Source organism: Siphateles boraxobius, unplaced genomic scaffold (genome assembly GCF_051911475.1).
Source record: "Siphateles boraxobius isolate OS27281-9 unplaced genomic scaffold, OSU_SipBor_1 99, whole genome shotgun sequence".
Classification (NCBI taxonomy): Eukaryota; Metazoa; Chordata; class Actinopteri; order Cypriniformes; family Leuciscidae; genus Siphateles; species Siphateles boraxobius.
This window is the reverse complement of record NW_027509229.1, coordinates 1,331,467-1,345,000: the sequence shown is the minus strand read 5'-3', so window position 1 is coordinate 1,345,000 and position 13,534 is coordinate 1,331,467. Positions and strand designations below refer to the sequence as shown.

The window sequence follows — 13,534 nt, the reverse complement described above, 5'->3', positions numbered from 1 at the left end:
CTGAGTATTACACACACACACACACACACACACACACACACACACACACACACACACACACACACACACACACAGAAATAAATACAATACATAAATCCATGTAACGTTACCGTTTCTCCCTCTCATTTTGGATGTTACAAACTCGATACGTTACGCGTTACGACATTAACATCAGGAACAACAGATTCAATTAGATAAACCATTAACATTACATATGTTTGAATAAATTACGTAAATAATAATGATGATAATAATAACAATACAGGATAAGATGTTTAAAACAGTTTTCACCTGTGAGTGATGCTCTTATCAAAGCAGTTTCCCGGTTCTTGTTTCTTCTTCTTCTTCTTCTTCTTCTTCTTCTTCTTCTTCTTCTTCTTCTTCTTCTTCTGCCGACACACCGCCGCCACCTGCTGGACAACAGCGCCAGGGCTTCCACAACATGTATTTATTTATTTATTTATTTATTTATTTATTTATTTATGTTTGCAGTAAGCTGTTTTGTCGTGTGGATTTAGAAGCTTGTTTCCCCATGGATTAAAAATAAAAAAGATAAAAAATTCCTTTTATCTCACAATTCTGACTTTTTTCCTCATAAATCTCATTAATCAACAAGATGCCCTTTTAAGCTTTTTAAAAGGTGTGCTTTTAAATTTTTTTATTATTTTTTTATAGTGTACGGGTGGCGACTGTACATTTTAATTTACACACAGCTGGCTGGGTGGAAAATAAACTTTATGTCGAGTCAAAAATAAAGCATTAAATTAAGAGATACATTTTCAAAAAAACAATCATTTACTCAATTTGATTCTATTTATTCTACATGCAATTCGTACCAATTGCCGTTAGAGGAGGCAATTGTAAACGGTTGAAAGATGTTCTGCAAGCTCAGGGAAATAGTAGTAAAGTCCATTGAAAGCAGATGATCAATGAAGAAAGCCCACAGACAGTCGAATGAGTAGTTGGGGGTTTCTTGAACATTATATTCTGAAGTACAGCAGTGATAATGGACGAGTCCGACAGAAGAGTTTCTCCTCTGAAGAACTTCGTGGCTGGAGGGGTTGGTGGTCTCTGTCTCTTATTCGCTGGACACCCGCTGGACACTATCAAGGTAAAACTTCCCCAAGATAAACAAGATTCATGAAATAACAGAGCACAATTAAGAGGGACATACATTGACACGGGTGTAATTTATAAAGTAATATTTGTATCTGCTTTAACATGATTTAGCAGGAGCTTTGGGGTGATACATTTGCCATTCATAACATAATAATGCATATAGTGCTATACTGCTATTCTGATACTGTAATATGTAAATAGAAGATCGGGATATATAACAATTATTGTGCAACATTAATTCAGTTCTGGTTTATATGACAGAATTCATCCAGCTGCCAAATATTTACACTTACAGTCATGAATGCATTTTACTTGATTTCTCTTCACAATTCCTTCAGTAAATGATTGCTCAGCAGTTTTAGAGTGGTTCATGTTTCGAGGACAGATGAAGTAACACTGTCACACATTTGTGACTATACTGATATGTTATCCAAAGACACAGAGGGAGCGAATAACACAGATAACGCCAGCTTTTACTGACATAGGGCTGGATCAGTTTTTATTAGACCACGCTTTATCTCGAATTGTTCTCAAGACACCCTCCAGATAAATGTGTCTTTCTTCACATTGCTGTGAGTTATGTCACGTGTGTATTCATGTTTCCACAGGTCCGTCTGCAAACTCAGGGAAGTGTTGTCTACAGAGGAACATATGACTGTCTCCGAAAGACTGTTTTCAAAGAGGTAATAGCTTTCTGTAAGCTAATGCTATTGGAAAAGCACACATAAAGTTCCCCACTATATGAACATATTTTAGAAGGTATGATGTTCCTCAATTTCAATGCAGAAATGTTTTGTGTTAACACCTACAAAGGCGAAAAAACGTAACTTAACAAAAGTCAAAGGTCAAGAGCCCAACTAAAGTAACGCTGATAACCATGATGGTAACGTCAAACAAAACAATCATTCATCAACATCTAAACCTCTGTTAATTCTCAATAAGAACCTTTATGTCTAACAGAAATAAAGTTAATCTGGTCAGTAATAAGTGAAGCTGGTAATGCTGATTGTAGAGTTGTTTTCCTCTGCTGAGATCCTGAGAGATTTGATGTCTTTTATCTTCAATTGATTTCTTCTAAGACTGTGTCTAAAGAAAGTTGTAGTTTGTGCTCTTATTTCTCTTTCAGTGCTTGTTCACAGCAGGCGTTTGAAGATTGTTTATTAATAATATTCCTGATCAGTTTCATCATCTCATCATCCCAGATAGCTTAGAAGAACTCGATATTGCAACAGAAACTTGTCCAGCACTTTAGACACAGTTGCTCCTTCGTGCTTAAAGAAGATTAAAGAACATATTCCAACACCGTGGTACAACGAGCACACACTAATTACATTTCATTAGGAAACATGGCATTAGTTTTCACTGTTATGCTGATGATACTCAGCTCTATATTTCTTCACGCCCTTGACGAAACTTACCAATCCACAAAATTAACGGAATGCATAGCTGATATAAAAAATTGGATGACTAGTAATTTCCTACTACTAAATTCTGAAAAAACAGAGATTCTAATTATTGGACAAAAAACTTCCACACGTAATAACCTAGAATACCGTCTAACACTTGATGGCTGCTCTGTTAAGTCTTCGTCGTCAGTTAGGAATCTGGTTGTGCTCTTTGATACCAATCTTTCATTTGAAAGTCACGTGTCTAGTGTCTGTAAAACCGCATTTTTCCATCTTAAAAATATATCTAAATTACATCATATGCTCTCATTGACAAATGCGGAACAACTAGTTCATGCGTTCATGACATCAAGGCTAGATTATTGTAATGCTCTACTGGGTGCTTGCCCTGCACGCTTAATAAACAAACTACAGCTAGTTCAAAACGCAGCCGCTAGAGTTCTTACCAGAACCAGGAAGTACGACCATATTAGCCCGGTTCTGTCAACACTGCATTGGCTCCCTATTAAACATCTTATAAATTTTAAAATATTGCTGATTACTTACAAAGCACTAAATGGTTTAGCTCCCCAGTACTTGAGCGAGCTCTTAACGCATTATAGTCCTTCACGTCTATTGCAATCTCAAAACTCCGGCCAGTTGATAATACCTAGAATATATAAATCGACTGCTGGCGGTAGATCCTTTTCCTATTTAGCACCAAAACTTTGGAACAATCTTCCTAACATTGTCCGGGAAGCAGACACAGTCTGTCAGTTCAAATCTAGACTAAAAACACATCTCTTTGACCTAGCATACACATAACACACTATAGACTTCTATAATTCAATGTTAGGCTGCATAGATTAGGTCAGCCGGGAACACTTCCCATAAATCCTGATGTTCTTGTTACGTTATAAGAAGGATGGCGTCTACGCTAATATTAGTCTCTCGGTTTATCCCGAGGTTTACCGCAGTCCGCCGGATCCAGGCCGTATCCAGATCTGATGAAGGACCTGCGCCTGGACACGACGACAACGCATCCCTGAAGTGTGAGCTAGTCTCTCCCCTGTGAAGGCCTCCTTCCCTTTACCTCTGTACTGATAAACGTTGTCGGGATAATTCCGGTTCACGTGGCTACGCGGAAGCGCTAAACAATTCTGTTGGACCTTGGAACCTATTTCATGGTTTGCGTTCTCAAGCCACCAGGCACTGTTTTGTGCAAAGGAGTGGCCGGATCGCACTATGGGTTTTCAGTTAGCGGCCCCTAAGTTAATAACTAATGATCGTTGCGACGGAAGTGAATTAATCAAAACTAACTTTAGCTGGACAATAACTTTATTCTAGAGCTGCTGTAAAGCTAAAACAATCTCTGTTACTTTAATTTCCTATTACCACTGTAAATCTGATTTGAAACAGTCCATATTGTTAAAAGCGCTTTACAAATGAAGGTGACTTGACTTGGCTATAGTGATCCTGACAGGAAGTCTATTATGTAACAGCATCTTTTTTTTCTTGACATTTAATACCAAAGTGTACGCAGTGTGGTAATGTTGTCCAGTGGCTTGAGGTTTTTTTGCTTGAGGTCCTAAATGTGACATTTGACATCCAGTGGTGACCGAATTGGTTTATTGTACTATAAAAGCTCTATAACTGTAATTATTAATACATTTATTCAAGTCATGACAACTTTGGATAAATCTTTAGTGTGTCATATTTTTATATGACAAGTAAAATATAAATTAATTTCCATCAAAATACTTTGATTGGATGCACAACCTTTGACATCAACAACTAAGGATATGAGAAGTAAATTTAAAAGCATATACTTATTTTGCTAACCTGCTGTCTGCAAAGTTATCACAGCAGACATGCGACTCAACAGTTGAGAACCGCTGATTCATTCACATAAACTTCTCTTTCTTTTACCCTGTTTTACTGTCTGCAGGGGGTATTTGGCCTGTATAAAGGGATGGGTGCTCCGCTAGCTGGTGTCACCCCGATGATGGCACTGAATTTCTTTGGCTTTGGGCTGGGAAAGGAACTTCTGCAACGGGACCCCACCGTACCAATCACGTTAGTACAGCAGAGACACGGGACGTTTGTCATTTAAAAGTATGTCAAGTCTGTGCTGAATATGTCACATTTAACACGCTCAATTTCCATGATGTATCTGAAGGTACAATTTGTAGTCTTAATAAAAGCTAATGTATGTTTATCTTCATGTAGCTGAAGACAGCAGCAGCTGAACAGTTTTGTTTCTCCTCTTTCCTATGGCTTTATCTCTGTCAGGTACACACAGATCTGCTTGGCAGGTATGCTGGCAGGAGTGTTCACCACTGTGATCGTGGCTCCTGGAGAGAGAATCAAGTGTTTACTTCAGGCAGGGCACATTACTGACACACTCACACTCACACACTACTGTCATAAATACACCTGTATCCATAGTATGGACAGCATTATTATGGTAATAAAAATTAACTTATGAATGAAGCCTAACCAATTTACTATAGCAACATACTGTATAGCTCACTTGACTTCATTTCAACTATTTTACTGTCAGAAAGCACAAGATTTTAACAGAAAAAAACTGTTTTTGAGAACCAAAACACTGTCAATTTAGTTATTTAACACTCTTAGAAGTCCAATACCGTTGATGAAGGAAGATATAAATACTCAGTCGTCAAACAACTTTTTCCCCTTCAAAAACCTTAAAATGCACATATGTAGATGAGGAAAATAAAAAGGGGGAGGGGGGGTGGTTGGCATGCTCACGAACCCCCATAGCAGGATCACTATAGCAAGGACGTCTGTATTTATAAAATCCTGCATATGGCCCTAACTGCACCCAGGACGGAAGTCCTCTGGTAACAGTGAGCTCTTGGCTGTGTTGATTCTGAGTCCTAGGCATTACAAATGGCAGAGGAGCACAGATCTGTGGGAATTCAGTTCCACCTCTGACTGGGCCAGAACGAGCCAGTCGTCGAGGTAGTTGAGGATGCGCATTCCCTTCTGTCTCAGGGGGGAAAGTGCTGCATCCATGCAGGGTTTGGGCCATTGTGTTCATATTCTGGGCTCCTCTGCTCGTCTGTCGTCAATAATCTGTACTGAATTTGAATTTGAACAGGGTGTTTGGAGGAACACTCTGGGCTTTTTAGAGGGTGGTCCCGCCGTAGCGAGACTTAACCCTCCCCTCTTCCTGTATGGATCTTCAGGACTGCTTCGGTGGCTCAGGGTCCAGCATAGTCCCTGACACTTATGCGGGAAACGTTTCGCCTGATGAGGGCGCTGTGGCGGGTGAGAGACTGCAGGCGCTGGTTCGGCTGGCTGTTGAGTCGGCATAGACTTCTGGAGACTCAGAGCTGCAGAGCTGGAGTGCTTGGGCAAGAAGTGTCGCATAGCCTGCGATGCTTTCTGTGCTGTCATAAAAGCTCAGCAAAGCCGTCCACCGCGGGGCCAAAGAGACCAGTGGTGGAAATAGGAGAGTCGAGGAAGGCCGTTATATCCGCATCCTTGATCACGGTCAGATTAAGACATAAGTGGCACTCCAGCGCCTCTAAACTGGCCATGGCTCCTCAAAAAATTTGGGCGGTGGCTTTCGTAGCGCACGGGGCCAGGTCCGTAGTGCTGAGGAGGTCACGAAATGCGCCTGGGTCCGGTGCAGACTCATCCATAGACTGGAGGAGCTTTGCCTGGAACACCTGGAGGACCGCCATGGTGTGGAGGGCAGAGCCGGCCTGGCCAGAGGACGCTTAACCCTCCCAGCGAGGCCTGAAGTTGTCCTGCAGGGTTTGGATGGGTGAGCCACCTTGGACTTCCATCCAATAGCAGCGGGTGGGCAAAGGTGCGCGTACACAATACACAAATGTGAAAATACACACATTGACTTTAATGGAAACCTATTGACTCCGCCGCCGTTCCGCAGTTGGTGGAAATTGCCAGTAACTATTGAGACACACTAGGGAGTAATAATGAGTACCAAGGAAACTAAAAAGAGCGGGAAACAGGAACTAAAGGAAACTGGGCAAAATTCAAAACCAAACAAAACTGTTATAGAAACATGTGATCAGTAAATTTAGTTAAATTTACATCATGTCTGTAAAATCATATTGGGCCTAGTCACAAGAGGGAACATTTATCAATCCCTTGAAACTTCAAAAGAAAGAATAGAATTAAGTACAATTTTGTATTTATTTGACGATTGCATGTGTGTTTTAGACCCAGTCCTCAGCCTGTCAGCTGAAGTACACTGGACCAGTGGATTGTGGACTCAGACTTTATAAGGAAAAAGGAATTTGCAGTGTATACAAGGGCACTGTTCTTACTCTAATCAGAGGTGTGTGTGTGTGTGTGTGTGTGTGTGTGTGTGTGTGTGTGTGTGTGTGTGTGTGTGTGTGTGTGTGTGTGTGTGTGTATACTGTACTGCACTGTATGTGTGTGTTCTTCAGATGACATCATTTAGTCCCTGACCTGTAAACAACAGGTGTCCTTTGTGGATGCTGCACAGTGACACACACATTGTCTTGGCGAACCAGTTTGTCATGCCATAGCCGTTACTATATTGTGTATTTTATCAGAATAGCAACCCTTACAAAAAGAAATGAAGTATACTTCAATTTCATTTTAATTTAGTAAGTATACTAATATCAAGGTACTAGTTGTAAACTTGTAAGTGTACTATTTGAATACTAATTGGGACTAAATTGGCCCTCTTCTTTTCCAAGTATACTTAACAGTAGTAAACTTTGAGTACACAACTGGTTTACAACTACGTTTTTCGTTTGTACTGCAACTATATTCAATTCACATTTATTTGTATAGAGCTTTTCACAATACACAGTCGTTTCAAAGCGGCTTTAAAGAAAATGCATGAGTCCACATTACACTTTAGAGTGATCTGTTATTACCGGAGACTGTCTAAGTTATGTTTTTCAGAAATGTACATATACAAATCACAGTTAGCTAACAATGTATTAATTTAAACACAATATAATAATTTAAGTTAGAAACAATGTAATAATTTAAGGCAGAAACAAATCATGTCTGTACCACAAATAAACATATACTGATAGTTTATTTTTGTAAGGGAATCGTTAATCTGACCACAGCTATACATTCTATGAAGATGATTGTGATAAACACTAACATATTTTTCTTTCTGATTTATTTAGATGTGCCATCGAATGGTATATACTTTCTAACATATGACTACTTAAAGCACTATCTGACCCCTGATGGGGAGAGGTAAGAGTCAATTTGTTGTCCTGGCTATAAATAATATCAAGATTTAGAGGTAATATTCAGTGATTTCCCCAGTGTTCATCATCTCAGCACTTCCAGAGTTCTTCTGGCGGGAGGGATCGCTGGCATGGTAAACTGGCTGATCGCTCTGCCTGCAGATGTGCTTAAGTCAAACTATCAAACCGGTACACCACAAACATTTCTTCTGAATATGTCATTGTCACAGTTGGGAGGGTTACTTTAAAAATGTATTCTGTTACAGTTACAAATTACTTCATAAAAAAGTATTCAGTATAACATAATCAAAGCACCACAATATGGAAGTACTGTAATTTGAGATTCCTTCAAGGGCAAATACAGTCAAACCAAAAATTTCTCGGACATCAGATATTTTATTTCTAGTGTGTGCAGGACACTATAGTTCATTTATGTAAGTAAGGATAGCAAAATAAAGTAAACTGTGACGTATAATTCTTCATACAGTGACTACCAGTAAAATGTATTCAAATTTGGGACCAAATATTATTCAGACACTTTGACCTGATCATGTTTTTTTCCTTTGATTACACCACAGACTGAACAACATGAAGCATTGCTTGGTAACTGGTTGGGCTAAACTGGTATTATCTAATTGTGTAGTTAAATTTAACAGCTGACAGATATTCAACATAATTCATGTGTGAGAGTCTAACAGAAGGACGGACAAAACCAGTCAAATATCAACTGATCTGATAACTCTTGAGTTCTGCTCATATTTATTACCATTTTCTAAACTCTAACCAATAAACTGTGATAATGTGAGAAATGTCGAAGGCGTCTGAATAAATTTTGGTTTGACTGTGTGTGAATAAAGTGAAGTAAAGCAATATTGAGGAGAAAGATTGCCATGCACCAGCAGTGGATCAGGTCGTGAGTCATGACGAAACTGAATCAGCTGTCAGTCAGAGATATGCAGATCAGCTCTAACGTCAACCGAATCTACGGTTAAAACAAATCATCCACCGCACCCTCTGATTTAGATATCCTCACCTAATCGTCACATTACAATTATTATAATTCTCAGTGTTAAGCGTGAAGATATGGGAACATATTACGATGAAGTAGGCTGCTTTTCAATTAACATTTATCTATATAAAGTAAAAGTGCATTTCCTTAATAGCTTAAACACAGGCTTTACTACCTTTGTTTAACTAACAACAGTTACTGTTGTCTTTCTATGCACTGGAACCAGTCTGACCTCTGACCTCAACAGGGCGTTTTCTCCTGCAGATCACTGGAGATTTACTCTTCTTCAGACCATTCTCTGTAAACCTAGAGATGGTGTGTGTGAAAATCCCAGTAGATCAGCAGTTTCTGAAATACAACAAACATGCCACGTTCAAAGTCACTGAAATCTTCCTCCTGATTCTGATGCTCAGTTTGAGCTTCAGCAGATCGTCTCCATCATCTCTACATGCCTAAAGCATTGAGTTGCTGCCACGTGATTGGCTGATGAGTGTTAACCAGCAGTTGAACATGTGTACTGTACATAGTAAAGAGGCAGTGAGTGTATACTTTCTATATTTACAGACATGGGATAAATGCATAATAATAAATGATGTTACTCTTATATATTAGCAAGAATACGGTTTTGAATTTTTTTTTTTTTTTTTAGAATTGCTCAGTAATGGAATTTAGTTAATTGTTAACCAATTGCAACATCAATATAACTTTTATTTTACGTTTAGGAGAAAAGTTTGCTCATAATTAACAAGGGTGCCAATATTCATACTTTGCACGTGACGTCACAAGTGCTGGCTGGCGGGCAAGAACGTCGTTCTCTAGCAACGAAACCCAGTAAACTAATCAAGGATCTTGCCAGGACGTCGCCAGTTTTAATATTCAAAAGTTGGTGTTTTGAGGTGTAAACGACATGCCAGATAGTTGTAGGATTGGATGCACTATTATTCAGCATTATCGGGTTAAGACCGTGCATGTAAACGCCCTCATTCCCCGAAAGTGGAAGTAGAAACGGACTGAGCTTTCAGCATCTGTCGCTGCATTAACGCCGCGTTCTCTCAGAGACAACGATAGATATAACGGTATAGCGACTATATTAATTTACTGGCTTAATATTTCTCTTGTGGACCTACATTAATGACAGTAAAAAATTTGAAGAATATTTATTTTTAAACAAGTTTTTGAAGCTGCTTTTGATTTTCACAGATGGCAGAGTTGTGCTGTTCGTGAACTAAAGACTGATATTTTGTTTCCATTGCACATTAACAAAACGTTTAATGACACTAATAACACTAAAAACAATACAATTTCTAAATATTAATAATATCACTAAAATGATATAGAGCTCGGGATCGTTTCGTCATTTTAGTGATATTAATATTTAGTAATTTTATTGTTTTTAGTGTCATTAGTGTCATTAAACATTTTGTTAATGTGCTATGGAAACAAAATATAATTGATTGTAGGCTAGTATTGGAAATTTGCCATTTTGTCAGCGTTTGTTGCCCGCCAGGTATCCATGGTAGTCACGTGACTGCAAAGTATGAATTAGAGCTTTAAATGTGGACAATGTTCTGTGATCCCTGTCCCACAGCCACAGACGGCCGTTACCAGGGTTTGAGAGACGTGTTGAGAACACTGTTACGGGACGAAGGAGCCCGCGCTCTCTACAAAGGCTTAAGCGCAGTCATGTTACGAGCATTTCCAGCTAATGCGGTGAGAAAACACTCATGCAACACATTTTACAATATCAGCACTTCATTTGGAGTTGTAGAAAATGGTTGGTGAGCCTTTTAGAATTTTATGGATTTCTGAATAAATAGATCTCAGTTGGTCTCAGTGGAAATAAAAACAATAACAAAGTCTTGTGCCATAAAAAAAATGGCATAACAAAATATTTGTCCCCTTAATTTGACATCAGAAGAGAGGAACAGGCTGCTTTTACTGTAGACCAATTACAACAGACTGGGCCATGTGACCAACCAGGGCCTCAGAAAGGAGGAGTTTAGAGGCCGAATCCTTTATGGACTCGTTTCAGGCAAGAAGAGAGGTGATGCTGCAATGCATATTCATCAGTTTTAGTCATGTGACTGGCGTGGAGACTTGCAGGGCAAAACATCCACAGAACTGCAGCACAGGCCTGTTCATTTTTCACCTCAAAAGAAGAAGAAAAAATTGTCTATAAAATTCAAGCTTTGGTCTACATACAGAACCTGCTTCACTATGTCAATCACTTAAAACAGCGGGACGTTCCAGTGCTTAAACTGCCTTTAAAGGGTCACCGGATGCAGAATTCACTTTTATATGGTGTTTTCATATAACTGTGTCTTTGCAGTGTGTGGACACAACCACCATACAATGAAAAAAATCCATACACTTATTTTTTTTTTAATCCTCAAAAAGTCTAAACACTCTCAATAATCAGGCGGTTTGGATTTTCTGAGCACTATGATGCCAGCATACAGTATTTCCCGTATTAGCATATTTTCCGTATTAGCATATTTCCCGTATTAGCATATTTCTGCCCTCAGCCATTCGACACCCCCCATGGAAGGGGGCAGTGGCTCATTATCATTTAAAGAGACATCGAAACGGGTCACTGTGAACAGAGCTGTTTTTGAGGAGGCAAAAAGGTGTTGTTTTACACAAGATTTGAGGAATTTTAACCAAAGTATATTACAAACTTTACACGAACACCCTAAAGAATCATACCATACCAACTTGTGGAAAATGGTCATCCGGTGACCCCTTTAATGTACTAAATCATTGAGATTAAAAGATTATTGACGACAGGCGAGCAGAGGAGCCCAGAATATGAACACAATGTGCCAAATGGTTAAGCTTTTTCTTTATAATTGTTTTTAAATGTTTAATTTACAGGTTCATCTGGTTGCCTGTACATATTAAATCAATAAGGTGTATATTGATATAAACAAATGTCTGTAGAGAAGTACTTCCTGGACTCAAGTGAATAAGTTTGAGGTGCTCTTTGGATAGGAAAAAACATGTAGAAATCAACAGGAACATAAAAAAAAATGTTAAAAAGCCTTTATTTCTATGGCTTGGTCATAATCAACACTATTAAAACACTCCGACGTGTTTCGGCATACAAGCCTTCGTCCGGGAGTCAGGTGTATATTGAATTTGGCCTTTTCATATTACTTTCTTACTACATTAGTACAAACATGGTAAAAGTGACTGGCGGGCAGTGGAGGAAAGCCTTGTTTAGCCCTGCAGGTTGGCTTGACCTCACGGGAAAACTAGGAATTATGAGGAAATTAAAGTGTATTTAGACATCGGATGTACATAAACCTATTGTAGGAAACCTTTAAAATAGCATAATAGAGGTCAGATGATCACATTGGCAGAAATCCTGACCATTCCAATTGTTCACAAACATTTTCTCACAACTCTGCATTTTGTGAGGGGTCAGTGATACATTTTCAATTTTACTGTTGTTATTCCAGGACACAGAATGCAAAAATGAGTGTTGATATGTTTTGACTTGTTCTGCTTTTAATAGTGTTATGCTCTGTGTGTTTACCCTGTTTTTAGGCTTGTTTTCTAGGTTTTGAGGTTGCACTAAAGTGCCTGAACTACATTGCTCCAGACTGGTGACTTCACAATGACAACGGACGAGGGTTATTTTAATTATTTAAATGCATTGTTTATGTAGCATTTTTTTCTGACAGCCTTTAAGGGGCAGAGAGAAAATTTCATATTGGTTTATCTTTTCCTTGCCATTTAATTTTGAACAGATGACAGATGTTGTGCCTTTACAGTCAAGTCTTACATTTATGCTCTCTTAGTATGTCATGCCTATTACTTCAATGCATGTATCTATCATGAATGTTATCTTTTGTTAATTATTTGCTATTTAATAATAACAATACTGTTTAGTTTACAACTGACAGTGTTTGAATTGACTGGATGTTTAAAAATTGTTTTTTGCATTAAAATCAGGTAATGTCACATGACATTCATTTCTACTTGTGTGTAAAAAAAAACTTAATGTCCAAACCACAATCTTTGCACACAACAAACATTAATTCTTATATCGTACTTAGTTGACCACCTTACAAACAAGTCAAGAGCATCTGCATGTAAACCACTGCAGAAATCAATCCTTTATAGTCATTGTGCCTTGATCATATCCTTTCTCATAAATTAACAACTGAAATGAAAAGCACAAGTATTCAGACGGTTAACTCAGTACTTACAGTGCTCACAGCCTCATGTGTTCTTGGGTCAAGTCAAGTCACCTTTATTTATATAGCGCTTTTTACAATACAGATTGTTTCAAAGCAGCTTTACAGAGATAACAGGAAAATAATGTTGTAAAAGTACAAAATGAAATGTCCCCAACTAAGCAAGCCAAAAGCCAATGGCGACAAAGGCGAAGAAAGGCCAAAAGGCGACAGTGACAAGGAACCAGAACTCCATCAGTGATAGAATGGAGAAAAAAACCTTGGGAGAACCCAGGCTCAGTCGGGGGGGGCAGTCCTCCTTGGCCAATGAACGAACAGTGTATGATTATGATTTAGGCAGCATAATAGCTCAGAAGCCAGATTGGATCAGAACTTTCACAATATTTATCCAGTTCATCTGGTTGGGGTCGGAGTCATCACGCCGGTATGGAGACCATTTTGGTGAGGTGACCATGAGGCCTTCACAGTGTTGATGAGGCTGGCACTTCAGGGATGCGTTGTCGTCGTGTCCAGGCGCAGGTCCTTCATCACCCGGTTCCGGCTGATCTAAACTAAGCAGCCTAACATTGAATTATAGAAGTC

At 38.9% G+C, this 13,534-nt stretch overlaps 2 protein-coding genes across 3 annotated transcripts in view; one reads left to right on the top strand and one right to left on the bottom strand.

Moving 5' to 3' along the window:
* LOC143733400 (non-structural maintenance of chromosomes element 3 homolog) overlaps nt 1-391 on the bottom strand; it is an 11,295-nt gene extending 10,904 nt beyond the window's left edge. The window contains exon 1 of the mRNA XM_077225105.1: nt 292-391. The gene's annotated coding sequence lies outside the window, so the exon portion shown is untranslated. The remainder of the gene's footprint in view (nt 1-291) is intronic.
* A 465-nt stretch (nt 392-856) lies between these two features.
* On the top strand, nt 857-12,716 carry LOC143733375 (mitochondrial carnitine/acylcarnitine carrier protein-like). Of its 2 annotated transcripts, none has more exons than XM_077225084.1 (9): nt 857-1,111; nt 1,728-1,802; nt 4,453-4,580; nt 4,797-4,887; nt 6,723-6,840; nt 7,676-7,748; nt 7,821-7,930; nt 10,345-10,460; nt 12,300-12,716. In XM_077225084.1, the coding sequence occupies exons 1-9, from the start codon at nt 1,007-1,009 to the stop codon at nt 12,360-12,362; spliced, it is 879 nt and encodes a 292-aa protein (XP_077081199.1). In that variant the 5' UTR covers nt 857-1,006; the 3' UTR covers nt 12,363-12,716. The 2 variants fall into 2 exon arrangements, with proteins under 2 accessions (XP_077081199.1, XP_077081198.1); XM_077225083.1 differs by having other exon boundaries at nt 10,339-10,460.
* The last annotated feature ends 818 nt before the right edge of the window (nt 12,717-13,534 follow it).